The sequence below is a fragment of the Colletotrichum aenigma genome (genome assembly GCF_013390185.1).
Source record: "Colletotrichum aenigma strain Cg56 chromosome Unknown KSG_Cg56_contig06, whole genome shotgun sequence".
Classification (NCBI taxonomy): domain Eukaryota; kingdom Fungi; phylum Ascomycota; class Sordariomycetes; order Glomerellales; family Glomerellaceae; genus Colletotrichum; species Colletotrichum aenigma.
Genome location: NW_023500912.1, coordinates 1,596,935 through 1,624,833, shown reverse-complemented (window position 1 = coordinate 1,624,833; position 27,899 = coordinate 1,596,935). Strand labels below are relative to the sequence as shown.

General features: G+C 55.9%; 8 protein-coding genes across 8 annotated transcripts; 3 read left to right on the top strand and 5 right to left on the bottom strand.

Annotated features, from left to right (window-relative positions):
- Positions 1-1,078: 1,078 nt before the first annotated feature.
- Positions 1,079-3,463, bottom strand: CGCA056_v009486 (uncharacterized protein; the record flags this gene model as incomplete). Its single annotated transcript, XM_037324733.1, has 5 exons — positions 1,079-2,064; positions 2,128-2,417; positions 2,479-3,110; positions 3,165-3,264; positions 3,378-3,463. 5 exons carry the CDS (start codon positions 3,461-3,463, stop codon positions 1,079-1,081), a joined length of 2,094 nt encoding a protein of 697 aa, XP_037177304.1.
- Positions 3,464-4,829: 1,366 nt separating this feature from the next.
- 6HN3M-0 (6-hydroxynicotinate 3-monooxygenase) lies at positions 4,830-6,248 on the bottom strand (the record flags this gene model as incomplete). Its single annotated transcript, XM_037324732.1, has 2 exons — positions 4,830-6,122; positions 6,183-6,248. 2 exons carry the CDS (start codon positions 6,246-6,248, stop codon positions 4,830-4,832), a joined length of 1,359 nt encoding a protein of 452 aa, XP_037176400.1.
- A 579-nt stretch (positions 6,249-6,827) lies between these two features.
- On the bottom strand, positions 6,828-8,801 carry CGCA056_v009484 (uncharacterized protein; the record flags this gene model as incomplete). The annotated part of the gene is made up of 1 exon (XM_037324731.1): positions 6,828-8,801. The coding sequence occupies one exon, from the start codon at positions 8,799-8,801 to the stop codon at positions 6,828-6,830; it is 1,974 nt and encodes a 657-aa protein (XP_037176397.1).
- Positions 8,802-9,712: 911 nt separating this feature from the next.
- Positions 9,713-14,257, top strand: CGCA056_v009483 (uncharacterized protein; the record flags this gene model as incomplete). Its single annotated transcript, XM_037324730.1, has 5 exons — positions 9,713-9,731; positions 9,805-10,691; positions 10,742-12,876; positions 12,925-13,904; positions 13,959-14,257. The coding sequence occupies 5 exons, from the start codon at positions 9,713-9,715 to the stop codon at positions 14,255-14,257; spliced, it is 4,320 nt and encodes a 1,439-aa protein (XP_037177307.1).
- Positions 14,258-15,052: 795 nt separating this feature from the next.
- RPS2 (40S ribosomal protein S2) lies at positions 15,053-16,193 on the bottom strand (the record flags this gene model as incomplete). Its single annotated transcript, XM_037324729.1, has 3 exons — positions 15,053-15,310; positions 15,403-15,660; positions 15,930-16,193. 3 exons carry the CDS (start codon positions 16,191-16,193, stop codon positions 15,053-15,055), a joined length of 780 nt encoding a protein of 259 aa, XP_037176597.1.
- A 916-nt stretch (positions 16,194-17,109) lies between these two features.
- Positions 17,110-18,178, bottom strand: TUM1 (Thiosulfate sulfurtransferase TUM1; the record flags this gene model as incomplete). The annotated part of the gene is made up of 2 exons (XM_037324728.1): positions 17,110-17,164; positions 17,217-18,178. The coding sequence occupies 2 exons, from the start codon at positions 18,176-18,178 to the stop codon at positions 17,110-17,112; spliced, it is 1,017 nt and encodes a 338-aa protein (XP_037177306.1).
- A 1,217-nt stretch (positions 18,179-19,395) lies between these two features.
- On the top strand, positions 19,396-19,836 carry apc11 (Anaphase-promoting complex subunit 11; the record flags this gene model as incomplete). The annotated part of the gene is made up of 4 exons (XM_037324727.1): positions 19,396-19,537; positions 19,589-19,620; positions 19,674-19,737; positions 19,790-19,836. The coding sequence occupies 4 exons, from the start codon at positions 19,396-19,398 to the stop codon at positions 19,834-19,836; spliced, it is 285 nt and encodes a 94-aa protein (XP_037177305.1).
- A 553-nt stretch (positions 19,837-20,389) lies between these two features.
- CGCA056_v009479 (uncharacterized protein) lies at positions 20,390-21,406 on the top strand (the record flags this gene model as incomplete). The annotated part of the gene is made up of 1 exon (XM_037324726.1): positions 20,390-21,406. One exon carries the CDS (start codon positions 20,390-20,392, stop codon positions 21,404-21,406), a length of 1,017 nt encoding a protein of 338 aa, XP_037176530.1.
- Between the last annotated feature and the right edge of the window lie 6,493 nt (positions 21,407-27,899).

Genomic DNA, 27,899 nt, shown 5'->3' with positions numbered 1-27,899 from the left:
AATGCAAATGTAGACCCTTTCAAACATTGTCACACATTGACACAATACCTTGCTGCGACTGTATTTACAAAGGAAGCTTTCTTTGATGTAGATTCTATCTGCGCGCACAAATGCATTGGTTGAAATAAGCCTGCTTTAACAGATGTCGCTGTCGTTTCTCCGCGCATTTCTCAGGAGCCAAGCTCACCAGACTGAGGTGGGGACAGCAGGGGGGAGCTGTTGATTATACCACATTCGCTCCCTTTGTTCACTCTCTGCTGTTTATTCTGCGTCGGATTATTATCCAATTGTTAAAGCGGTGAAGTGGAATGATGGTGAGAAAGGGCCGCGTGAATGAAACTGAAAGGGGCTAGGTAGGCAATAGACCTAAGGGTGAGCTTCCTCTGTCATCCGAAAAGCTCTGGACACAGATCATTTGGTTTCGTCATCAGCAGATAGAGGCAGCTTCTTTGAAGTACATGCTCAGGTGGCGATAGTGGTACGCAGACCATGATGAAATGCTTTTACTAGTATGTTCCATCGCGCAAACGTTCAACTTCATGTCCCCAAACGGTCGATCTTGCAAAATTACGCTTCGGGTTTGAGATAGACATACGGAAACGGGTAATGGGATAATTTTACATCGCAACAGTGAACTCGTCTTTGCCGACTTCGACAAGTAGGCAAGGAGCTACCACCTCTCTCCTTACTAACTCTAGATGAAGAGACCACGGCCGTCTGAATTGTTGCAGAAAACGCTCTCAAGACCAACGATTCGTGGTCTATTATCTTGGCACATGGGAGCGAGTATGACGACGGGACCTGGAACTTCAATGCTGATGAATTTCAGCGTGTTTGCTCTCTTACGAAGCATTCCATTCTTGTCTCGCAATAGCGTGTTCCTGGTTAAACGGTCATGAGGATACGTCTACATCTGGGTTATAGGGCGAGAGAAATCTACTTATGTTTGGAAAAGCAAATCATGAATAATGCAAAACCTAGCATGCCCGTCCGTTGAGGACAACTCCGATGGTGTACATCGTAAAGCACAGCAAACATCACATGATCTTACAGTACGGCAACGTTGAAACAACCACTTCTACCCGTTCTGGTGCGCTGAGCCCATCATAGCGGCGCCCCAATCCCCAACGCCGTCCATCCAAGAAAAGGGGCCCAGATTGTCAAAAGCGCCCGCCATGGGATTCCCGCCGCCCCAGCTGTCCTCGAAGATGCCCAAATCCCTCTCGGACGCCACAAACGGCACAGCAGTCTTCTCAACAGCCGCGCCGTCAATGACGCCTTGCATGTCATCCTGGCCCACCTCAGCGGCGACACCTTCATACACTCCCTCTTCCTCCTCCTCCTCTTCCCCGCCCGAGTCGTCGTCTTCCTCCTCCTCGGCCACCATTGCTGCCCACTGATCGATCTTCAACTGCGCGATGCGCAGCTTCGCGGCGGTGAGGGACCAGATGTTGTGCCCTACCCCGGGCGGATCCTCGCTGTGCACCGCGAGCGAGGCGCTCGCCTGCTCCATGGCGCTGCCCATCTGGCCGAGGATGCCGGGCACGTCGAGGCTGAGCGCGGGCTGCGTGGCGAGCTGGATCTTGAGCGTCGCGATGGCCTGCGCCAGCTGGCTCTCAGTGGAGGCCGCCGAGGACAGCGAGGAGGTGCCCGTCAGCGTCGAGCTTGTGGTGCCCGGCGTGGTGGCGGAGTCGAGCGGCGAGGGGTTGTTGTAGTTGCCCGACGGGTCCTGGGGCGGGTCCGGGGCAGGGGCGGATGCGGTGTGGCGCGGGCGGCGCAGGTCGCCGATGAGGAGGAGCTTGGCCCAGCGGCCGAGGATGGTGATGGCGTGGATGACGTTGAGGGAGACGGGAAGGGTGATGGAGGGGTAGGAGGGGATGGGCTGGCTGAGCCACTCGTCGAACCAGGCGCGGAGGGCGGCGTTGGATTGGTAGAATGAGTCGAGCGGGGAGGGCGTGCCGGCGGCGATGGAGGACTTGGAGAGGGAGGAGAGGAGGGCGGCGTCGAGTTTTGGGGGCTCGTGGATGCGGAGGCGGACGGTGTTTATGGTCAGACGCATGAGTTCTGTTTGTTTCGTTAAAGGAGTTGAGAAAGGTTTACTTAAAGGGGCCGCTGGAGGGAACGCACTATCTTCTTGTAATCTCAGCGGCATGCTCTTGACGAGGTTGTTTAGCTCTGCATCAAAGGCGGAGGCGTATGCTGCAAAGGGGGCTCTGGGTACTATTTCGGGTTCCTCTTCGTCTTCGTCATTGCGTTGGGATAGGCTTATGATCTTGCTGGAGAGGACCTGTATCCTGATGAGGTAGGCTAGATATGTGTCCGAGTCGTATTCCTGTGTCATCTCGAGCTCGCGAAGACATCGCCGCATGTATGGCGTGAACTTCATCGCCTCAATCTGCCCCATGCCGATGGATATCCTGCAGACAGGTCAGCAACGTACGAGAAAACGAACAGAAGACCAGGGGGTCGTCGACTTACGTGGAGCTCAAGTACCACACCGCAAGCAGCAACCTTTTCTGCTCGCTCGTCCTCTCCCTCACCTCCCCGAGATTCTCGACCAGCAGCTTCGTGCGCTCCTGGTACCCCGGGCTGCGCGTGAGCCCCAGCTCAGCCGCCTGCGTGACGGCGAGCGCGACGAGGTTCTGCATCTGGGCGTGGACGAAGCAGTGGTGGTGGTGCCAGCCGAGCATGACGACGAGCCCGGCGAGGAGGTCGAGCGAGCGCTCGGAGCGGAGTATCATGGCGTCGGCGACATGGGCCTTGAGGCGGTACATCTGGCCCTGCATGGAGCGCAGGCTGCGGACGGAGGCGACCATGCGGATGCAGGACATGGTAAAAGGCCGGGTCGCAGCTAGGTCGGCGGGGGCGGTGCCGGGGGGGATCACGACGAAGGGGTACGCCGGTGTGAGGGAGTCTTGGTAGATGGAGAGGAGGGTCGCGTCCGAGTCGAGCGGGCCCGGGACCTGGCCGGGCGGCGGGCGGCAGATGCATGTTGAGGGCCCGAAGGAGTTGTATGAGGGGGGAATGGTGATGTAGGTGCTCCTGGATGGGGTGCTTGCGTATGTCTCTGGGGACCTTCCCGAGGTGGTGGCTTGTGATGCTGGCGAGGTCTGTTGTGTGTTAGTTGGATGATGTGGTCTAATGTTGAGAAATGATTTACTCACTTCATCGATGGACGGCCTGTTGGTCGTTGCGGTGATGTCGTTGGGCCCCTGCAATGCTCTGATGAGACTGTTCAGACGTTCTTCTAGTTGTGCCGTTTTTCTTGTGGCCGATGTTAGCCGAGCCATCAGACCATGATAATGTCTTGATGCAACTCAAGATTGATATAAAAAACATGAAGAATATGGACGGGGAAGACAAGTGGGTGTACTCACGATGGCTTATTCTCTCTCCTCTTGCGCGGTCCCCGTATCTTCTCAGTGCACTCCTTGCCCAGCCTTCGACACCTTTGAACCGACATATTGAGCCATGTACACAAAAGCAACGAAGGAGGATACACAACATGACGTACCTCTCACACTTGGGATCCGTCGAGCCAGCCGGGCGGAGGCACTTTGCTTTGGCTACCGCACACTGGGCACACGCCGCACCCCATTTTGCAGGGGGTTCGGGACGGTGAGGGCGGCTGATGGATGGCGGCGGCGGCACGGCGTTTGTAGGCGTTGTCCAAGACAACGACATTGCTGCTGTGGTGCGCAAATGAAAATGAGGGTTTTTTTTTTTTTTTTTTTGTTTTTTTTTTTGCTCTTTCTCTCAAGAATCAAATCAGGTTCCTTCCTCCTGAGCTACAATCTTGGTTTGCAGTGGATCGGGTTTGCTTTGCTTTGCTTGCGAACGGCGGGCAGGAGCGGCGTTTACAAAGTTGCCTGTCGATCATGAAAAAGGAAAGGCGGGCCGGCGTTTATATACAGGGCTTTACAAAGGTCCGAGCACGGAGAGAGCAGCAGCAGTAGGTAGCTGTCTTCAAACCTGCGCCTCAGCATTGTCTTTCATAAAGAAGGGCACGTTTGCCCCCTCCTCGAATATGATGACCCTACTGAAGATCCCTAGACGTTACTGAAACTCTAAAACACAAAAGAGGGTAAGTCGTTCATGGGGACTCGTCAGGATAAGAGGCATTGTTGAGTTTGGATTCATGGATCTTGAGTCTTGGTTAGTAACCAGCCCGCTGCGGGTGGGCGGTTGTCCGGAGTTTACTGTAATTCTCCGCCCCGATCGCTGGCTGCCGATTGGGGCCCTTGCGGGCGGCACGCTGAGCTGAGGCTTGCACTTGGCTGCTGGAACGCTAACACGGTAAAAACGGATATCTGTCGACCAAATTTCATAATCGAGCATTAGATGACACAAAGAACAAACGAATCAACGCTATTCCCGCCGGCTTAGAATTTGGCCTTGGCTCTGCCGATTTCAGCGCATTGCCCCTCTGAGTCCGTCGCCTCCGGTGGCCGCCCCACACGATCCCGGCGTTCATGCCGGCGCTCCTACCGGCCGTCCGGGCTGACATCTACTTGAGGCTTGCCACTACCTTTTTAAGCGTCATTCATCTTTCCTCATGACAACTATCTGGCTAGATACTGTGAGACCGAGAGAAACTGAATGATTCAGAAATGGTAGTCCGGGTCACTGGTTTTAGTGAAAGGTTAGAAGCTGAGGGACACTCTTTTTTATGGAGTCTAGCTACGACCTACCTTACACGTCTCGGAAGAAAGTATTTGATGGGCATAAACATTGAAAATACGAAGCAAACAATTTAACTGTGGCCTGTATCTATAAATCAATGCCTATGCAGAGAACTATACAACTATGAGAATGAGTCCGATTTCAACTCAAACCTGAAGCTCCTTGTGAATCGCAACTGGTACACCCTCCCCCTCAAAAACCTCATCGCCAACATCATAAGTCAGCATTTTCTGCCCCATGCCCAACTTGCTCAGCCCAGTTGTATTATACACCCACAACCCGCCCGACAGAACCATCTCATTCAGCCTCAACCGCCAGGGCTCCTTCTTCTTGCGGATCTGGCCCCTGCTCTCCGTCGTCTTGAGCACCTGCTCCGTCCGCACCTTCCTCTTCTGCTCAAACTGCCGCAGCCCATCCTCGAGCGACGCACCCGGACAGCTGCCCAGCATCTTGGAAAACAGGAAAATGTCCTCCAGCGCCATGGACACGCCCTGGCTAGCGTGCGGCGGCATCGCGTGCGCCGCGTCCCCGATGATCAGGCACCGCCCGCGCGACCACGGCCGGCCCGTGGGCACCTTGTAGATCGGGTAGAATTTGACCACCTCCGTCTTGCGGATGATATCACGCACCGTCCGTGGCCACTCGGCGTCGGAGTCGCCCAGCAGACCCAGCAGTGTCGCCTTGAACCCCTCGACCTCCTTCTTGCCGCGCGTCTCCCAGCCGTCGCGCACGTCACCGAAGGAGGGGAGCGGCACCTCGCGTGAGAAGAACCAGTAGAGCACGTCGCGCGCGGGCGTCGTGGGCGTGATGGCGAGGAGGCCGTCTGAGGTGAGCGTGGCGTTGAGGTCCGTCATGGAGGCCGCGGCGGGGGAAAGGGAGGCGGTGGGCAGGAGGGAGAAGACGTTGGAGATGCCGGTGTACTCGGGCGTGCACTCCGGGTCGACGTAGAGCTTGCGCACGCTGGAGTGGATGCCGTCGCAGCCGATGAGGAAGTCCGATGTGTCCGACGTGCCGTCATCGAACGAAGCCGTCACGCGCTCGTCGTGCTCCTGGATCCCGGTCAGGTACTTGCTGTAGTGGACCTGGATGCCTGCGGCGTCTGCGGCTTTGAGGAAGACGTCCATGATGTCGGTTCGGCGGACGCGGAGGTAGCTGAAGCCGGTGCGCTCTTGGCTCCACGAGACCATGTCCATCTTGCCGAGAACGCCGCCTTTGGAGGAGTGCAGGAAAGTGCTGGCGGTCTCGGCGCCCTTTGCTGCTACCTGGTCGTAGAGGCCGAGGCGGTCGAGCAGGCGCAGGCCGTTGGAAGGAATGCCGATTGCGCCGCCGAGAGTGCTTGGCTGTGGGCGGATTTCGTAGACTGTGCATTTGATTTGGTGGTCTCGTTGGAGGAGAAGGGCTGTTGCCAGGCCTGCTGGGCCGGCGCCGATGATGGTAACCTGCAAATGACGTTATGAGATATGTGTAACATGTTGTCTTGGTTGAGAGATGCCGCGTACCTTTTTGATTGACTCCATCGCAAGAGCTTGTCTGACTGCGGGCTTGAAAAGGATCTTGCTTGACATTTGTCTCTGTTGGGGAAAGCGACTTGTCTTGAATGGGAATCTCTTGCTGGAAGCCGCAACGGCGCATCTTATAGCATCAACTTTCGAAACAAGAGGCCTCGTGATGTGTGAAATCGGCCATCTCAACTGTCGCTTACACGGCGTGTCGGCGTCTCAAAGAGGCAACTTCCACTCCCGTCCACGCCACCGTCTCACCGAGCAAGTCGGCGGTCCGCGTCGCCGGTGGGATCGGCACGGCATCCAACTTGTCACCTATACCGACATGAAATCTCAACTCATCCAAAGCCACCAACAAGGCCTCCCTCGCATTCGCAGCATGAGACGGAATGGGCACGGCCAGTGATCGGGCCATTGGATCCACTTCTGCGGCCGGCCGGTCGGAGCTTTGTGGGGGTGGGGCCATATTTCGCCGTCGGCGATTTCGCTATTCTCCGGCCTCGTCGATCCCCCCCCCCCCCCCCCCCCCCCCCCCCCAAGACTCTCGCACTTCGACAAAATAAGGGGCAATAATGAAAAATCAAACTTTGCAAACCACGGCCGCGATAACCGAACGCTAATCACAAAATCTACAATCTTACTCTAGAGGACATAATCCACCTCGTCAGACAGCTTCACCCGCTTCACCTGCTGACTCGTTAACCCCCTGGGCTCAACAACATGCTTCGTCCGAACCCCGTCCACGTCCACGACCATGACCTCGCTCTTCCCCTTCCACCCCTTCTCTTCCACATCAACCATGCGCAACATTCCCTCGTCGCCCTCGTGCGCCATCCTCAATAACGCAGGCCGTCCGCCGTCCTCCTGCCCAAAAACACCTTCCCACAACCCCCTCGGCTGCCCCGGATCGCACACACGGTTCGACCCCGGCGCCCAGCGCATCTGGCCCGGCATGCGGTGCGCGCCCAGCACGTCGCGGCGGTCCTCGCCCAGCCACAGCGCCCTGAGGCTCGGCGTCGCCTGCACGTAGCAGCACTTCACCGGCAGTAACCCCGACAGCCGCCCGTAGTCCCTGCCCTCGGCCTCGTCGATGATGGCCGTCGCGCTCTGCAGCCACGTCGTCTCCCCGTCCATGGTCACCGCGCACGCGTCCTGCGGGCCCCGCGGCGCGGAGAACTTGGTGCTGCTCGTGCTCGCGGGCTTCACCATGACGGGCACGATGCCGCCGAGCGCTTTCTCCTCGGCCGGCCAGACGGGCGACGTGGCGGAGACGAGCGGCTCGCAGGTTAATGTGTCCGCGACGGAGACCTGCATCTCGTAAAGCCAGGTGCGCAGCAGGTCCGGCCCGGCGGTCTCGACGCTGATGCAGGAGACGGCGGCGTAGGATTTGCGCTCGATGCCGAGGGCGGCTGCGTCGCGGGTGTGCAGCATCGGCAGCGTGGCGCCGGTGTCGAGGAGCATGCGGAAGTGCAGCGTCGCCTCTGCGGGGTCGGGCGTCATGTGCGGGTGCCGCGAGGGCCGGCATCTTCGGAGGGTTGATGGAGGGAGCGGGTTCGGGTTGGGCTTTTGCCGGGGGAGAGGGTTGGCGGGGTCGAGGGGGCTTTCCTCTTTCTCGACGGGGGACGTGGGGACGGGCCATCTCACGTCTTGAGGAGACTGGCCGCGGCGGCGCTTGCGAGATGGGGGGCCGGGGTGGTAGACGAGGTTGCGCATGCGGCGGAAGGACATTGTCACGCTGTAGTGGCCCATGTCGTATGTAGTGTCCGTCTCGGGAACCCAGGTGCCGCGGCTGGCGGAGAAGAGGGGCGCGGCGGCGCGGGCGAGGGGCGGCTCGAACCAGAGCCAGCCCTCACCGTGCATGCGCGCGTAGCGGTCGAGGCGGTCGGCGCGGTCGGCGGTGAAGGAGGTGTACGTTGGGGCGAAGTCGACGAGGTGGCCTGCGTAGATGACGGCCCAGTTGGAGGAGTAGGGAATGCGGGAGGTGCGGTAGAAGGAGATTGCCGCGGATATGTTGGCATGTTCGGGGGGAAAAGTAGATTCTTCCAAGGCGGCTTCGAGGGTCTGGATGCGAGATGCAATGCTGAAATGTTTGTGGTCTTGGAGGGAGTTGAGGGGCGTTCCTACGCCGTCGGTGACGGAGGACTGGAGGGCGGCGAGTTGGACGCGGGCTTGTGTCAGGGATTCGAGGACGGACGGAGCGCCGTCGGGGGTTGACGAGAGGATTTGGTTGTAGATGGCTTCCCACTGAGAGACTAGACGTGATGCCGCTTCGATCGCCGTGAGATTCTTGCCTAGTGGCGCGCCGATGACGAGGGATTGCGCATCGGATTGGGTCGAAGTGGACGTTCGGGGGCGTCGGCACCAATTGGCTTCGATGTCCTGCGTTTCTTGCTCGATGCGAGCTTGTTCTCTGAGTCGGAGCTCGTTCTCTTTGGCGGCATCGTAGTCCAGCGTTAAAGAATTGTCATCGCTGGCAGAATTGCCGCCATCGTCTTGTGTCCGGTCCGCGACATCAGCTTCCGCAGCTTCTTGACTTGGGTGTGGAAGTAAGTCATGAGACTCATTGGGGTTCTCAATATGAGCATCGTGCTCGCTCTCTGAGTTGTCGAGAGGCATCGCCCCGTTGTTGTGGCTCTCGTAGGATGCCAACGTCTCTGAAGCCTAGATGGCAAAGATGCAGCAGCAAGTCCAACGCCTTTCTTCTGAATATCTTTCCAATCGTAAATGTGTATGTCTGAAGTTATTTTCACAGCTTTTGTGTCTTGCATCGCAATACATTGCAGATGAGGCTGCAAAGTTCAACCGCAAAGCTGCGACCGCCATCCATCGCAGAATCCAGCTCCAAAACACCTCCCACCATCCGCGACAACAAAGCTCAACCGTTGCGCTCAATGTAAACGGCTTGGACAAAGAGACGCACCGAAATTAGAAGCTCAGCGCTCAAAGCTCAAAGACCATCCCGAAAGCGGCAATCAGCTTGCCCTGCTCTGCCCTGGCAAACACAATGTCCGCATTGGCCGTCTATCCCTTTTCTCAGTCTCCCCCATTGGACCCTTTGTCACAACCCATGTCGTAAATGCCCGTGGTGAAGCTTTCTTTGGACTTTTGTGACACCTCAGTATGAATGTCTCAATGAAATTTTCAGTCTTATTCTTTTGGGCTCCTTTGCGTGGGTTGTCTTCCTTGGACTTCTCTCGGCCGCCATGAAGGTCTTTTCAAAACGGCCATGTCTCGCAACTCGGAAAGATGATTGTGAGGATTTCTCCTTCATCTCTGTCTTTCACTCTCCTCAGTTCTCTTTTGTGAAAGAAAGGCGTTGAGTTGCTTTCCCGTACTCTCTGTGATTCCTCCCACAGAGAGATGATTCTGGTTCTGAGCCACTTGGTCCTCTTATTGATATCACCTTTCCGCCGCGGCCTGAGCTTCCCCCTTTCCTCCCGGCCCGTCACATCGGACCTGTCACTTGACATCTTTGCTCTTGGAGAGTTGACAGAGTGCCGCAGCGAGCGCCACAACACACCGCCGTCATGGCCCAAGAAAGGATGCGTAAGTCATTCTCATCTCCTTCCTGGATCTGGAACTGAGAACCGAACTTCTGACTGGCAAAAAACAACAACAGCTGAGCTGACCGAGCTCATCCGCAAAATCTACCACCGCTTCCCCTCCGAGACATGGGAGCGCACCCGCACCCTGCTCGACCACCACCCGCCGCACCACCTCTTCGCGCACGTTGAGGACCTCGTCGCCACGCGCGCCGTTGACCACGTCCTGCGCTCCGACATCGCCTTCCGCCGCTTGGCCGCCGACTTCTACGGCCCGCGGCACCCCTGGCTGCGCGACGTGGATCTCGGCCAGGCGCGCTGGGAGGAGTACGGCGAGTTCACAGCCCGCAGCGCCGCGGCAGAGGTGCAGGCGCAGACGCAGACGCAGGACCCGGCCGTGGCCAGAAGGGCGCTGTTGCTGCGCAAGATCAGAGAGGGCGGCGACGTGGAGCGCTGGCGGCGGGTGCTCGGGCTCGAGGATGCTGTGTTTTCTGAACAGGAGATTCGCGGGAACGAGACGGAGGGGCCTGCCTTCGGGAGGGGCGAGGTAAGGGTCGCGAGGGGTGTGGAGGTCGGCGCGTGTATTGACGGGCCCGGAGGCGAGTATGGCCCGGAGACGTGGGTGCGGGCGGAGGAGGAGGAGAGGGTTGCGCATGTGGGCGTGCCGAGGGCGCCTGGTGATGGCGGGGAGGCGCCGCGGAACCCGTTTACGACGGAGTGGGTGCCGAGGGCGACGCCGGGCGGGGAGAAGTTTCCAGAGACGTTTGATCCGTTGTATACGAGCAACCAGTTCATCCGGCGGTCGAAGAAGTACGAGCATCCGAAGATGCCGGCGCAGGATGAGGACGAGGAGATGGCTGGGGAGGATGATCCCGAAGCGATGGCGGCGCAGGCGGGTGTCACGACTTTTACGAAGCTGAGGAGGGGAGATTCTTCGACCGTGACGCAGACTTTGCCCCTTCCGGTATGTGCAAATCTTTGGCGGGTTTTGTGATGATGCTGACCATGTCTCAGGGGCAACCTCCAAGGAGTGGCACGCAGACTAACACCGGCGACGTGGGTAACATCCAGCTCTTCGGCGGACACACCGTGCCGTCGTCGCCAGCGAGACCACTTATCCCGGGCTTCACCATCAGCACCAGAACCGATAACCCGCAGACGTCCCAGCCGGTGATGCACCCGTCCATCGTGGTCACCGACACATCCTCCACAGGCCACACCGTGCCCCTCTTCGGACGCATATCAACCACCACAGAGCAGACCGAGGCCCCTCTACCAGAAACACCACGCATCCACACCCCTTGGCGCCAGGAACTGCCCCCTCCCCCCATCCCAGAAGACGAGCTCCCGTCCCCCGCCGAGGACGTCGAAATGGCCGACTCCGACCCTGATTCCGACGCCGTCTCCATCGTCTCCTCCATCGACCCAACCTCCACAACCTGGCTCGAGGACTTCCTCCGCGCCGAGCCCAGCGTGCCCGCCTCCGACCTCGAGATGATGACCTACCGCGGCTGGCGCATCCACTCCCCGCGCATCCAGCTCATCCGCACCAAGAACTTCCTCGCCGACGAGGACGTCGACCGCACCATCGGCTGGGCCACCAAGTTCGCCGAGATCGTCCTCTTCCTGCAGCACTGCATGCGCCTGCCCGACGCAGCGCACAAGAGCTGGTGGGACGACCTCCGCGAGGCCATCAAGATGGCGCACACGCACCAGCTCTTCGAGCAGCACCACTACGGCGCGCAGCGGCTCGTCGTCGACTTCCCCGAGATGAGCGCCGCCAGCACGCGATTGCCGCAGGTCCACGGCGGCCGCGGCGTCGTGGTCGAGGAGCCACCGCAGGAGCCGGTGCGCCCGCGGTATCTCCTCCACCGCGTGCCTGAGTCGTTGCATGATGTGGATTACCAGATCCCCGCGCCGCTGCTGCGCAACACCTTCCTGACGTGGTTCCGCGAGGACGGCAACCTGGTGTGGATGAGCACCGGCAACGGCAACCCCGGCTCCGGGGACCGCGGGAAGAGGTTCGGGTACGAGCCCGACTTCAACATGGCGCTGACTGAGGACGCGTGGTTCGGGAATTGCCTCGCCGGCGGCGCGGAGACGACGGCCGCGAGCCTGCGTGGCGAGGCGAACTTTTACATCCTGTCTGACGAGCATGTGCCCGGCGAGGTCGAAGAGGTGACCGTCAACGGCACCACGCATAAAGTCACCCCGCTGTTCCCCGAGGGCGAGACGCAGCAGCGCTTCGCGCGATACCGCGGCGCGAAGCGCGCGGCGCTGCAGCTGTGCCTGACGCACTTTGACGGCGTCGAGAACGTGGCGATCCAGGGGCCGTTCCGCAAGCTTGTCATGCCCCTCACGAAACGGCAGAAGGCGGCGGCAAGGGAGGCTGCGGGCGAGGGGATCGTGTACAAGCCGCACGCGCTCGAGGCGCCGCCCGAGGGGGCCAAGGTGGATCCGCTGGGGCTGACGTTCTGGCACCAGAAGATGCGGGAGAGCCACTACACCAGGGCGAGGGCGACGCGGGACCAGACGGAGGAGGCGCACCGGCGGTTTCGGCGGGAGATTGGCGCTGGCGGGGAGGGTGATGATATCGTGCTCCCGCCGCGGAACTACCTCGGTCCGCTGACGGGGATGAGTTATCTCACCGAGGGGGAAACGGAGAAGCTCGAGAGGATGAAGATGCTGAACGGGCTGCGGGATAATCTGCAGCGGGCGTACAACCGGGCGCCGAGGGAGATGCTGCAGGGGGTGCTGAAGAACATTGAGTTTGGATTTGCCGGGGGCGAGTCATGGGATGTGCGGGACGAGCTGCGCGAGCATAGACAGAGGCACGGCAAGTATATCCCGCTGAACGGGCCGGAGCTGTTCTGGATGGAGTGGATGTGCGAGCCGTCGACGAACGTGAGGGCGCAGCAGGGCGGGGGGTTGCCGGCGCTGGGGAGGGAGTTTGAGGTGTTTGTGGCGAGGATGGAGGGGTTGCTTGGGGATATGGACATGGGAAGTCTGCTTGCGAGGGCGGAAGATAAGGTTGACGTGGGACGCGTGACGGAGGCGTTGAATGTTGGGTTGAGGGAGGGCGATTACGAGTTGAAGGAGGATGTTGTTGGGAGGTTTTGCAAGGTGCTTTTCGAGCATGGACGCCTTGGGTGAGTCTCCCCCCTTGATATCATCAACTTATCACTAACACCCCGCAGATACGAAGCCGACAACGGAACCATCACCATCTCTCGGCCGCACTGCGACTGGCACCCGGAACACCGCGTCTACTGGCCCACGGGCTCCGACCCCTGGGATCCGCAGAACAACCTCTTCCACCGGACCAACCTACCGGACCCCAACGCCCGCTGGAGCTGGCAAACCGCCTTCGACAACCTCAAGCTCGTCGACGCAACCCGGGGCGTGACCAAGACCATGCTCTGGGCGCTCGCGTACCGCGTCGGCGTCGAGCTCGACGGCCTCGTGCGCGACCTGCGCCAGGTCCGCGAGCAGCTGGCCGACCCCGCGGCGTGGGACCGCCGCGCGGTCGGGCTGCAGGACGTCGCGGGCCAGTGGCGCAACCACTTTGAGCGGCACGGGAGGGTGGAGGAGGACGGGCTGGGGCCGCCGGTGTCGTATGTTAGTGTGGTGAGGGCGGGCGACCCGGCGAAGTGGAAGCCAGGCATGACGGAGCCTGAGGCGTACGAGGTCGTGAGGAGGGGTATTATTGACGAGCTGAGCGAGGGGAAAAGCACGTTGTGGCCTTCACGTCCGCGGTTTTCGAAAAAGTTGGAGGGGGGAAAGGAGGTGGAGGTCGCGACGCTGCACCGGGACCGGGTGTGGGACTGGGCGGCGCCCGAGGTGGCGGGGCGGAAGGGGCGGTTCTTCTCGGTGAACCGGTGGCCGGTGCATCTGCAGAGCGAGAGGACGCAGGAGAAGATCAGGAACAGCAAGGAGGATGCGGAAAGGGCGCGGGAGAAGGAGCATGAGGCCATCAGGGAGAGGTTAACGAGGCTTGAGGAGGAGAGCCGGCCGACGGAGGCGGAGCTGCGGCAGCGGGAGGTTGACAGGATGCTCTCTGTGCCGTACCACGAGGGAGACGACCGGACGGAGTTCTTCCCTTCGGCGGAGTACTGGGGCGGCGACACGCGGTTGCAGAGGAGGGCTGTGGAGGCGCATGTGAGGGGGTTGATTGCCGGTAAGTCTGCTTCGTTATGTGGATGAAATGCTTGCATGCTGACGGGATATGCAGAAGAGATGGGTCCGAATGATGGAAGAGCGCCTCGTGGACAGGTCCAGCAAGGCTCGGGAATCGCGTCCTTGAGCAGGATCAGCTTGCCAGAGGTCAACTCGCCAGACGTACCGCACAGCGTGCCTGGTTTCCTGGCGAGGGGCTGGAATCCGTTTGGAAGTACAGTGCCGCAGGCGCGGAACGAGCCTGCAGCGCAGGATACTGAGCGGATGAGCGATACCGCCTCACTGGTCTATTCGCATGAGGACGGCGAGCCGGAAGAGGTTCAGCGGCGTGTACATTTCGAGGATGAGGGTTGAGCAGGGGAAGTGGAAGGGATTCGGCGTTAGTGGACAGGCATTGGTGATTTTTGTAGATTGGATGCTTTAGACAAGAGATGTATTCGTGCCAGCATAGACTTGACATGTGTAGCGAAGTTTCTGAGTGAATGGCACGGCCTTCTTCTTCAAGCTCCATCAAATGTGGTGTTGATTTGCAGCACATGAGTGATGCTGTCGAACGTGGAGCTTCGTTGTGCCCGCTCAATCGAGCTCGTAGGCAAGAAGGTTTGATTGTCGCTTTCGGACACAACCCGTTCTCAGCCACCCTTCACTCGAAGAGCAGGCCGCGGTGTATCCGTGTAGAGTCCAAGGAGCCGTGTCCGCACTCCAGATAGCCAAACCTCAAAATGGGACCTTGTCGGCCGGGGCTCCTGATCGTCGGCGTGTCACAGGCTCGGTCCAGTCCTGCGTCGGTCGTCCTACACATCAGCATCTCAGTACCGCATCACCACGATTCCAAGCCATTGAGTTCCATGCCCATAATATTAACGTGAAAACAACCCGAAAAAAAGACCACCGTCTGCAGTCGAAGTTTTGATCTTTATTTTCAGATCCGAGCTAGCTTGCCCATAAAGCCTTAATGTTCATCATGCCCTGGCCAACCCAACGATGCAGTATAACGGCAACGCGCAACTCCATTTGAGAGAGAATTTTCCCAGAAGCCACCACAGGGTTTTCGTAACATGATATCCTTTCCCTGCCGGCGCCTCAAATCTGTTTTCTTCTTCCTCCCGCTTTCACCTCATCATTACCAGACTTCCTGTTGGGAGAAATCTAGTAGCGCTTGCCCTCGCGCAGAGTGTCGGCGTACTCCTCGAGCGGGGATCTGATGAGCTTGGTCTCCTTCCACAGGTTGGGGGTGAGGAAGCCGTAGGTGTTGGAGACGGCGACGAAGGTGGCCTTGAGGGTGTTCTCGAGGGTCTTGGTGGAACCGGCGGAGGAGGTGTAGGCGTCCTCGACACCAGCAAGCTGGAGGAGACGCTTGACGGCGGGGGAGGCGACGAGGCCGGTACCGCGGGGGGCGGGGATGAGCTGTGGTTGTGCGCATTAGCAGCCAACTTCTGATTTTCCTTCTTTTCCGTCTTCGACCGAAAACCACGACGCAGCGAGCGGGATGTACGTACACGGACGGTGACGGAACCGCACTTGCCAGACTCCTTGGTGGGCAGGGAGTGGGGCAGACCGAGGTTGGTACCCCAGTATCCGCGACGGACGGGGATGACGCTCAACTTGGCGATGATGATGGCGGCACGGATGGCGGTAGCGACTTCCTTGGAGGTCTTGATGCCGAGACCGACGTGGCCCTCAGAGTCACCGATAAGGACGATGGCCTTGAAACGCGTGCGCTGACCGGCACGGGTCTGCTTCTGGACGGGCTTGATCTGCAATTGGGGAAAAGAAACCACAGGTTAGCATATTGTCCCTCTGTTTCCCTTTCTCAACTCAATTGCAACAAGAACGACCCTGTCGTATCCGTAGACCTAGACGAATTGCAACCCCTTCCCCAAGATCTCCAATTGCGCATTGTCGGGCAAAATTTCGGTCTGCGATAATTTTCGATCTCGGGGGATTGGAAGTAATTCGTCGTAGGTCTTTCGGTCTTCGGGATGTTGTTGTAGCAATTTTGTTGCATTGTGTTGTGTGCGCGCACCTTCATGACCTCATCCTTGAGCTTGGGCAGGAAGAAGTCGACAATCTGGTACTCCTTGATGGGCAGGGAGTGCAGGTAGATCTCCTCCATGCTGTTGATCTTGCCGGCCTTCACGAGACGGCCGAGCTTGGTGACGGGCTGCCACTCCTTCTCCTCGCTCTTTCCGCCGCGGCGGCCGCGACCACGACCACGTCCACGGCCACGGTCACCACCGCGGGATCCGAAACCACCGCCACGGGGGGCGCTTGCACCACGGTCAGCCATAATTGTCGATGTGAGGTGAGGGGAGGGTTGCAGAGGAAAAGAAGTTGCTGCTGCGGTTAGTGGTGGTTGATGGGGGGGAAGTTATTTCGAGATTCGTTCACCCACGACTTTTTTTGCGGGGGTCTGTGGTGGCTGTCAGGGCCGGACTAGGACATTATTTTTGCAGTGTGTGCACCGGCCTTTTTCGGAAGGCGGGCTTTGGCGAGCCCTAACGGACCTGAGGAGGAAAGAGGTGGCCTGAGCTCCGAGGCAGACTTTTCGAGGCGCTCGGTGAGCTGGGTGGGGGTCCTGGGTTCCGCGGGACAGCTCACCGAGACAGACCGAAATCATATCATCCGGCTCCACTATTGGCGCATGGTGGGTGAAATTCCCCAAAGTCGCAGACTCAATGCGCTCCAACCACACTCCACTGATAAACCAGGGTCGATCAATGCCTTGGGTAAACAAATCGTGACCCAAACCGAACCCCGCGCGTTTGCAATTTCATGTGAGTCACTGTCCAGGTCATGTTGCAGTCGTCGTCGCTGCGCAAAAGCTCCCAAATGCAATGTCCCAGGGTTGTCATCATTATCGTGGGCCGCCTATGTACACCAGCCTTTGTCACCGCCGATCCCCGCCTCCATTGCTTGTGCTCTCTTCCAAACGACGAAAAATTTGGGCTTACGAACCTCCCCCATGCGCAATGCATACTCCATGAGCTGTGAGCCGGATATCGTACATGAGAAAAACTAGAAAAACCAGAAGTGGGGTTGGGAGGGTATCGCAACTAGAAGCAACTTGCGCTGCAAAGCCACCGGGTGTGTGTGCGGGGGTAGAGTTATTTGTTTAAGCTGAAATACTCGTATGATATGCTCGTAGATGTGGAGTTGAGGGTTTGAATATGGACTCATTAGCAGTGCGGTTCTCTCCCATTCTTTTACTCGTCCTTCCGGATGAGTGAGTCGGAGGGCTTGACCCGTTGCGCCCATTCGCTGTGCATAAGTTAGTTGGTGAAACGATATCTCCGTTGGTGAATAAACTCACGTCCAGCTTCCGTCATATACTCTGCGCTTCTCAGGGGAACCCCATCCGGCCTCCTCCATAGCAGTCTCAATGACACAGGCAGTCACGCCGGTGCCGCAGCTCGAGACGATGGGCTTCTCGGGGTTGACGCCCTTCTCCTTGAAGATCTGCTTCAGCTTCTCGGCCGGGTAGAAGGCCTTGGTCTCGGGGTCGAGCACGGCGTTGAAGGGGATGTTGATCGAGCCGGGCATGTGGCCTGACGACAGTCCCTCCCGCGGCTCGGGGTCCTTTCCGGTGAAACGTCCCGGCGACCGCGCATCGATAACTTGCACGCCCTCGGCGCCCTCCTTGTTGTGATCCAGCGCAATCTCGCGCACCTCCTCGAACTCGGCGACCTTGCTCTCGTCCAGCTTGGGGATCGGGTAGGGACAGCACTCGACGCTGTACAGCTCGCCGGACTCGGTGGGCAGCTCCTGGTCAACCCACAGCTTGAAGTTGTTGAGGAGGTGGACCTTGGGGTGGCCAAAGATCTTGAGGGTCCAGCCGACGCGCGGGGCGCTGAAGATGCCGAGCTCCTTGCTGTCGTAGACGACGACGGTGTCCTCCTTGCGGATGCCGAGCTCGCTCATGGCGGCGGCGAAGTCCTTTGCGGAGGGCAGCATGTGCGGGTAGGGGCTGCGGCGGTCGATGACCTTGTCGAGGTCGAAGAAGCGTGCCTTGGGGATGCGCTGCTGGCGGAAGACCTCGATGCCGGTGCGGCCGTCGTTGGGCAGGAACCAGGAGGCGCAGAGGGGGATGACGCGGGGCTCCGGGCTAATCTTGGAAGGCGGGTTCTTCTTCAGGGCCTCGTCGAGCTCCTTGGGGGTGACGAGGTAGGAGGAGAAGGAGCGGCGCAGGGCGAAGGCGGCGAGGGGGCGGGCGCATTGCCATTGCGGCAGCTTCGCGGCGGTGCGCGACGACCGGAAGATGGCAACGGTGGCCATCGTGTGTGTTGTGTGTGGTGGTTTTCCTGCTCTTAGGAGTTCTGAATCACCTGGGTTGGGTGGTGAGCGATGTCAGATGGAGGTCGGTCGGGAGAGGACGGGACGGACGACGACGATGACTGCGGCGGCGGACGGGGGATCGGGTCGTTTATCGGTCGATGACAACGGCAGCAGGGCGGGCAGCCCGGAACGCAGGGCCCTCAGAGGGTGGCAGGAGAGAGGGAAGAAAAATCACGAAGGCCAAAGCCGCAGAGGCATTGCATGTGGTTGGTTTGCGTGCGGGGTTCGGAGAGGGGAAGCTACGAATGAGGCTTGAACTTTTTTTTTTTTTCCAGGCGGTTGGCAGTAGTGAAAGACGTAAGTGGAGGAATTTGCGGTGGTGGTTGATGGTGGTGTTGTTTGGGCGGGAGGCCGGTGACCGGTGGTGGGCAAGTTTTTTGGAGAAGGGCGACGGCGGCTGGTGTCGTTATGAACGTCGACCAGTTGGCGGCAAATATGGGAGTCGCAATGGAAAGCGGGAGACAGCAACTGTCCGGTAAAATCTGAGTGACCACCACCTACAAAGGTAGCGCCAACTGGTTGGTTCCAGTTTCCATCGCGCCTCCTCCGCGGGCAATCATTGGGCGGGTCCAATCCAGTTCAGCGTCAATGGAAACCCATCAACGGGACTTTACAAGACGTGGACAGCCCAGGGCATGTTCCCTGGCTGCACCTGCCCTCTGAACTTCTCAAGAGATAAGCGGAAGGTGGTCGGGGTCCGCTTCGGTGACTGGCCGGCGACTTGAGCGTCCGTTGTTGGCTGACAACGGCCACTGCCAAACTGCCCGCGCTTTTTGCTTGGGCAGTGGAGCAGACTAATAACCTGGAAGGTAAGGTAGCACGCCAACGGTCCACTAGCAATCAGTCGCTGCTGTGTGGTGTTCATGGGCACGCGAACGCTCAATGCGGGGAGCTTGGGCCATGTCTCCATCTTTTTTCGACGTGATTGACTGGCTTTGGGGGATGCCCTGCTGTTGCCCCGCAGACGCTGCTGGAGTGTCCCGCGTCGCAACTTCAACAAACAAGAGCGGGATGCACGTCAGCAAGACAGGCTGCCTCAGCTTGACTTACCTTATCTAACATCCGCCAACTTGTGTGTCAATGTTGATGCCAACCTCTTGCAAACACAAAGGACAAAAAAAACAACCAGGATCCATATTGCATAAAATACCAGCATCATGAAGGTCAAGATTACCCGCTGGAACACCGTCGCGACGTGGCGGTGGGATATCCCCGAGGACGACGTCTGCGGCATCTGCCAAGTCCACTTTGACGGGACATGCCCAACATGCAAATACCCTGGCGATGACTGCAGCCTTTGTGAGATGGCCATTCTCTTGTCGACTTGTTTCTATTACTGACCACATCCAGTGTCTGGCAAGTGCGGCCACAACTTCCACATGGTGAGTCAATCTCCACCAGCTGTACGGTGCCATCCTTCTAATACAACAAACAGCACTGCATCATGGAGTGGATCAAGCAAGATTCAGCCAAGGGCCAATGCCCCATGTGTCGTCAGAGTAAGTTCCTCGTCAACCTTCCTGGATGGCGTGCACTGCTGACATGCTCCAGAATTCGAGTGGGAGAACCAGGTCCCCGAGGTTGGAGTCGAGCGATAGTCTCCGTATTGATTTCTTCCTGGAGTTTTGGCGTTTCGTTTTGCGAGAGAAAGTAGAGATACCCAAGTCTGGCGACAAAGGGGGTCGTTTTGCATCAACATAAAGACTTCGGTATGAAGCAATAGCATAGAAGAAAACCCTGTCAGATTACCTGGTTTTGGTAATCAACGAGTGGGCGAGGACAAAAGTATTGATTGAAATCGAAACTGCCACAGAGTGTTGATTGTCCCTCTTCGTTCATCAACCTTATGGTCTTGTTCCTTTACCTCTGTGCCCGGCCTTGATGAGACTGAGGAATACTTTAGCTTCGACAACAGCATGGCCACAAGATTTGATTTTTCCAAAGTTCCCAGCCATGAAGTAATTGAGTCAAATTTCCTTCGTCCCAAACAATAGTCCCAAACCTTTTCCAGATTTGTTGACACTTCCTCCCATCTCCAAGCTCAGAGGGAGGTCGTCGTTGGCTGCATCACATGCAAGATCACGACCCCTACTCGCAGTCACGTGGTGATAAGCGATAAGCGACGTTACCCCAGATCGACCTCACTCCACCATGCCGCCCTACAGCAGCTCCAACTTCCGTCCCTCCCTGGACCCCATCGCCGAGTCCTGCTCCCTCCACCTTGACAAGGGAAAAGATGCCAACCGGCGCATCGCGCCCCAACCCGACGACGCACCAGAGAACCCCCGCAACTGCCGCTTCCGACACAACAACACCACACACGAGACCAAACCCCACGCGACGTCAGTAGACCTGCACCGTCTCATGATGGCCGACGTCCCGAGCCCCGAGGTCGCCGACCAACAACACCAAGCTCCCGTCGCTCCCGGTGCTGCCTCCCTGTCATCATCGCAGACCCAAAAGACGACCGACGCCAAACCTGCGCCCGCGGTAGAAACCGTCGTCACAGACACCGCCGCCGACCCGCAGCAGCAACAACAGCCCGCAGAAGACCACCAACCCTCCGACGCCCCCGCGACCCCGAAGCTCGACCCGGCCGGCTTCTTCACCCTCGTCTCCAACGCTAGCACGAACACGACGCACCACCCGACCGTGCGGTACATCTTCGCCGACGACGACCCGGACGTGCTCACCTCCGCGCTCGCGGCGCAGCACGCCGCGAACCAGGCCTCGTCCTCGTCCTCCTCGGCAGCAGCGGCGGGAACTCCGACGAACAACCGCGCGATTTTGTTGGATGTCGTCCCTGGCGAGGATGGACGGTGGACGGTGGCTTCGGCGGCGAGTTTGAGCGCGGATTTTGCGGTGACGCAGGCGAGTATTGAGCGCCAGGAGGGGGAGAAGGAGGGGGGCGGGATGGTGTTGAAGATTGATGGCGTCGAGGGCGAGGGTGCTGGCGTTGGTGGGGGTGCGGATAAGGCGGAGAGTCTGCCGAGTTCGAATAGTGCGGTGGCTAAATCTGGCAGGGAGGAGTACGGGCCTTTGTTGGAGGACTTCGAGAGGAAGATGAGTGTGTTGAGGAAGGTTGTCAAGGCTGGGGAGGGGAGGGCTGAGAAGGCGCGGGAGACGAAGGGTGCTGGCGAGGAGGGGAAGGGGGATGAGCAGGAGTGAAGGCTGCAGTGAGATTTTGGGTTTGCGTTGTTATGTTTATTGGAAGCGCCTTATGGCCAGGGATGAGGTTCGCGCAGCTTGTGACGAGGTAGGCTACTCCATTAGGCGGGATGTTGACGGGTACTGACAGCTTCGCAGACATGTTTGGACGAGAGATGTGTCCGTGATGCTGCATCATAACTGCGGATGGATGTGTATGAGTTACGATTCATGAATTACGACTGGGGCAAGGCATTATAGACGCTACTACACAGCCGGGTGGATGGCTTGGGGTTATCATAATCGGTAGAAAGGACTTCGCGGTCCAATTTTCGGCTCAGGTTGGAAGAATAGAACAATTTTTGACAGTGCGCTGGTGTAATCGGTGATTGGGTATTGGCTGGCTTCGTCTCCCGAATCAATGTCTTCCCACGGCGCCTCTTGAGCAACTAGAGTATCACGTGCCCGACTCACGTTTCGTCATCGAGACAAAAGACGTATTTAAGAGAGGACATCTTCTATTTACCTAAGTATGGAGAAACTAAGATCACACTCATTGAGGCTGTCCCAGACTTTTCAGGTAAAAGAGGAAGCTTTCTTTAGGTCCAGTAGCTGATTATCCTTGCCTTCGAGTTCGCGTCTGCTTTCCGTACCTGTTTCGGCGCCGTCCTTCATTACTACTGTCTCCATCTGAAGCAGGAAAAACAACAGGCAGAAATTGAAAGATATCAAGTGATGTTTGTGTGGGAAACTAGCGACTATGTCTTTCTCAGCACCTTGGCTTTGCAACTTTCTGAGAGTTGTGGTGAAAAGCGATGTTATGTGGTGGCCAGAAGCGAATCCCGTGCAATCGGTTGTGTGCGCGGACGGAACTCTGCCTCAAAGACGCTTCTTTCGCTTTAAGTACAGGTGCAGCACTTTAGATTCGCTCACATTGATATCTTAAAGTTATAAAAGCACAAGGTGTAGCATGTAGCATAAGTCATAACACCACAAACAGTGGCTCTGATAGATGGAATGGTGATGTTTCTCTTTGATGATGAAGTTAAAGAGTCACTACGAGATGTCCATGCTGTTGCATTATACGGGTTCTTTTGTAGCATTGCAGAACAACACTTGTCATTATTACGATGGGAATATCATAAGGATGACAAATATAGAAGACGACGTGTGGGCATGACGACAGCTGTAATGCCAAGATGGCCAATTCCACTCGGCTTTTCCATTTGCATAAGCTCACCAAACTATGCATCTGCGTCATCCACGGTCAGCAATTATTTACCGTCTGCGGAAGTTGAAAACGAAATGGCAAACCTCGCTTTATATAATTATTTTTCGCAAGCGCAGCCGTTCCTACACGGACATCAGCGCTTGCCATACAGAATTGCATCTTGTGGGCTCATCGCACGTCTGAGCAGGAGGAGGGGAGACGGATCTCAGCTATACATATATTTATATATTCCCTGTTCTCTTTTAGCAGACAAAACGACGGCATGATGCGACCTTCGCTTGTACGTTCTGCAGCCAGTGTTTGGGCCATGAACAATTAAGAGTTTATGTCTCTCAAGTGATTAGAAGGTAACGTCGCAAACCGAGCAGTGGTACGGACTCTATCTCTGGTTATACCTGCTGTCTTTCGTCACGTATTGCCCTATTGACACGACTTCTCATCTTCTCTGCGGATGAGACTTTTCCCAAAGGGACGCCGCTGAGTTCCCACAGTGAGCAGCTCCGCTCAGAGCATCCCCTTATAATGCGGGGTGGATGACATTACCCACCATTACATTTTTGATCAGGTCAGCTGAGATGATAGTTAAGGCGCTTTCTTATAGTGAATCGCTCATCTGTGTTTGAATTGAGATTAGATTCACTGAATCTGAGAAAGACAACCAACGGTTCAAGAATGCTCAACATGCTGAGGTTCGTCTGCATATAAGATCAATCGTCAGGATCTAGCGAGTAGTAAGCATGCAACCCAATCCATTGTGGTGTTGATAGAAAGTGCTAGGTACACAATGGCCAATACGACGAGCCTGTATGGAGGTTCCCATCAGCTTAAACAAGCCACAAGAAGTCTGACAACTGCCGCGCTCGCAGCGTACTGACTTTGAACCGTTTTGTCAGAGTATTCTTCGTGGATACGACCAGTACGAGAGAGGTGATTAAGGACAGAAGAAGTGTTCACCGTTTCCAGGCGATATGATGTGCTCAAGCTGAACTCCGCCATCTGCGTGTGTTGACGGTATTGATCATGTGGTCGTGGCAAAGAATTGCATTTTTCACCCTGGAGGAAGCTTTATCATTCGGGAATGACAATATTTATAGAGCCGTCTACTCCACAGAGCTCTTATTTTCAGGTTGACATGCGCCGGCACGTTATGTCCGGGCAAATGATGGGTTGGCTCGCATGGCATGCCGCGCCGAGATCGGTTTAAAAACAAAGAGCTGTTCGTTACCGCAGTTGCCACAAATTGGGGTCGGGTGTAAGACTCTACGAATGACTAGTCAGCTTGTTCGATTCGTCGGAACTTGTAGAAACTAAAGCTACGCTGTGGTGCGTTTTGAGGGACGTCTGGAACCAGCCTTCTGAGGTATTCCATCGTGAATAGCTGGTCGATTACAGGCCGAAACAGGAACACGAAGAGGAAATAAGAGGCTGATGGCTCTGTTTCGTCATGGCGACCGAAATTCTCAGACTGGCCCGGACGGCACAGGCAGACCTAAGGATGAGGCTGGAATCATGCGTCTCACCCCTTTGAGAGGAATTCAATGTTTTCTAACATCTGTGAGACCACATGAACAAAAGAGAGCGGATATATCTTGTTCTTGCCGGCGGAGTTTGATGTGATGCTTTCCAGTATAAAGCCAAGCTTCGCCAGAAAGTCTACCCCTAAAAACCAATGTAGACTTCTCTGCTCTCTGAGCTATAGAGCCGTTCTGATGACTGGTACATTTACGATTTGTAATACCGTCGGGATTGGCGGCTTGGGACTTCGAGCTGCTGAGGAACACTGGTTGATGTTATCCATCCTTTCTTTGGGGGTATTCATATATGAACCTAACATCGATGCCAAGGTGAACTAGACTTGAAACGCCCTTGACATAATTAAGTATGCAACCTCGGGCTTACGGCGAGACGTTTGAAATCCCTTGAGAGCTTGCAGGCAACTGTGAAGCTGGACTGCTGTGGTGCGAAATATCTCCGGTGCGAAACTTCTCGCTACTCATTTCCATAGATATATGTAGACTACCTAAATATGAAAGCGTGATTGAGCAGCACTGGGATTTGTGGAGCTTGAGGCTGAATGTTTGTCTGATGGAAGCTTCTTTGAGCTGTGAATCGTTCACTTATCTAGAAAACCCACCGGGCCCGTATATAAAAACCAGCTGCTTTGCGTCTGCTTCACGTCCTTCCTCAACAATGAGTCTCAAACACAGTCCCATGATTCATGTAAACCCACTCTCAGACGGATTCAAGCATTTTGATAGCATGCCATATTGTTTTGACTATCCTAAATGACAATCGGGTACAATAAGCCCGAGACCATAGAAGATGAAGGAGAGAGATAAATGATGGTTTTAAGGGTCGGTTTCCCAACCAGATCACTCCCATTGATGCCTCTTTTCTTCTGCGTTAGATAGAAGTAATCATCAATGCAAGTCAAAGGTGGCGAAAGCTTCAATTGGTGTGGCGTAAAATCTGACCATTCAGCGTATAGAACTCTTTCTATAGGTACCTAAGCCGGGCAAAGATAGCCACCGGACTTGCGATGTGCAAGGAACCAACCAATTCGTGTTGGCCTGTGTTACGACCACGAACTTCGGGCTCACCTTGAAATAGAGCAAAGATGAGGTCGTACCAGATGATTGCAGCCACCACAATGGGCGCGCGATGTGTTTGAAATCCCACAGTTAGGTTTCTGCCATGTGGAACCATGTGGAAGCTCTGGCTAAGGCGCTCCGTCAACATATCCATGGAAGGAATATGATGTGACACGGGCGACGCCAGTTCATCATCGTCTTGTGTCCCTCGTCGATTCATCAGAGTCTAGTTGTATGAATAGGCAGACATTGAAATCCACTGACAATCCTTCCCCTGAAACCAACAAGTGTTTTCGGGAATTCTGTACGGCATCAAGGGCCCTGTGACAACTCTATGGTTTATTCACCAGCAGAAGCGAGAAGCATCAACACATTCAAATATGTCATTGGTGTGTGCCTCTCTCCACCGCAAGAAGAGAACTAGTATGATGTGCTTTCTATCGTTGGTCAGTATCTTATGGATGAGGCAACGCGTTGAAGAAATCTGTATCAGCGATGGATGGCACTGAGAAGGAATGAAGTAGACTTCATCTGACGATAACTCCTGTCTGTCTCCAAGACGAGAAGAATCTTCAACAGCACGTCAAGTAAAAGCTGACTGCCTCTTCTACACTGAAGTCCTTGGAGGATGGCACAAATAGTGGCGTCGCCAAGGGTGAGATTTGAGGCTGAAGGCATCCTCAATTTCTGATCATATCTCACCATAGAAAGGTCTGGGAAGACCAAACAGTTCTAGAGAGACACCTGGTGATTTATATTGTACGCATCCGCATAGATTTTGGCGGTATGAATGAACAGGTTCGGCTCATTGCTTCCATGAGAGAGAGCTTCAAGTTCTTTGGAGTATCCAGGACCCAATGCCCAGACACCCAACAATACATGAGATACTAACATAGAATGTCTGCGCTCGTTTCTTTCGTCGGTTGTTTGAGAAAGTTTATTTGTGAATAAGCTGGAAGAATTAAGCATTCTTGCCGTTTCCCGGGTGAGCGCGCTACCGCCTCGATTCGAAATGTACGCAATGTGATGGGATGAGATAAGGATCCTCAAGCTCACAGCAGACACATCATACCCTGAAGCTCATTTGCCGTAGAAACGAAAATCGTTGTCAGCGCTCAAGTGACCAGTTTATATTCATCAGACTCAATCCTGACTCAACAGGCTGATGTGGCGCTGCGGCAGACGGAGCAGCTGCAAGTAGATGGAGTCAAAGCTAATCTTTTCACGTTGGCAAATGCGAAGGTTTAATGATGTGAGCTCATACACTATTCCGCTCAACCGGTATAAAGAGATAAAATTTGTGCGGCATGACCCCAGAAAAAGACTGAAGACTTGAACATGCCCTGAGATTATATATATCAACACGTTTCTGCATCTAGAGACTCCTCTATAAGAAAATTTGCTGTGACCAGCGTGTCACTGGTCTCTGAGAAACAGAGAGATTCAAGTAGTCTCCCAAGGCAAGACAAGTTACCCTCCATTTCCAGACATGGTTCAGTTCATGGAGCTCCATCAAACTAAGGACACAATGAATAAGAAAGGATACTCCAACTCCTTAGGGGACGGACGGCGAAGATCCAGAACCACTTGCTGCCTTAAAACCCAAACACTACCTGAAGGTGCCAATTGGTGTAGTAAAGGCATGAATGTAGAGGAGCGGGCTAACGAGTATTGCCTGTACTGACACCAGCCGTCTGCATGAGGTATGTGATCCTTGAAGTAACCAGCTTCTTTATTAACAGTGCAGCATTGACGGCCCATTGATGAAGCTTCTGATGCTGATTGCTACTGCCTTCATGTGCTTAAATGAGGAGCTCTCAGGCGGTAGACTAGATTCTGCTATCCTCAAAGCCACTGCACTACAATGAGATCCTTTATCCAAGAACCGTTCATCAAGCCCGAATGTGCCATGCAGCTGATTTCTGCGTATTCTTCTTTGAGCACGGGCATAAAACTGCATAACATCGCGCAAGACGGACGACAGGAGATCTACCAGCTCAAGCCTTTAGTTGAACATTCTGATCTACATCAAAGGATTGCGTTCACCACAGAGAGTAATGCTTGTACTATGACTCTATAATGAAAGAGAAAATCCTGAGCAGGGCTTGTATTACTATTCAAAGAAGTGCATCTGCTTCAGTTTCATCTACTTCTCTATAAATCTCCAACTAACTTCTGTGTTCCACTCGTCTAAACTGACCTAACAGACATCCACCACCCCACCATATGCTAACAGATGTCGAAAAGTCCTGGCTATATAAGAAAGGACGAGAAAATGCTGACGCACTGATTCAAAACCAAGGAAGAATGTACCTGTATCCTGGGTTTGGGAGATGTGGTCTGATAAATCCCCGTCTCCAACCGGATGAGAGTGGAATTCCAAGGACACAAACACATTTCATCGACGCCTTAGTCTTTGGTTTTTGATGATTAGCCTCTGATTAATCTTTGACCGGCGAGGAAGACGGACGTCTAGTTTCGACGTCGGGTGACTAGTCATCATCCACTACCCAGCTTATCCCAAATACTCTTGTCGAGGCCCATCGGATCTCTGCTGGTGCCAGAAGCATCGTTCAATCGTGGCACATTTTCGCCTTGCTGGAGGATCACTGTATCGGTGGGACTTTGGGCCTTTTATCCTTGGATACAGACAGGAAAAGCCTCGTTGGCATCGTTATGTTGGAAAGCCGAT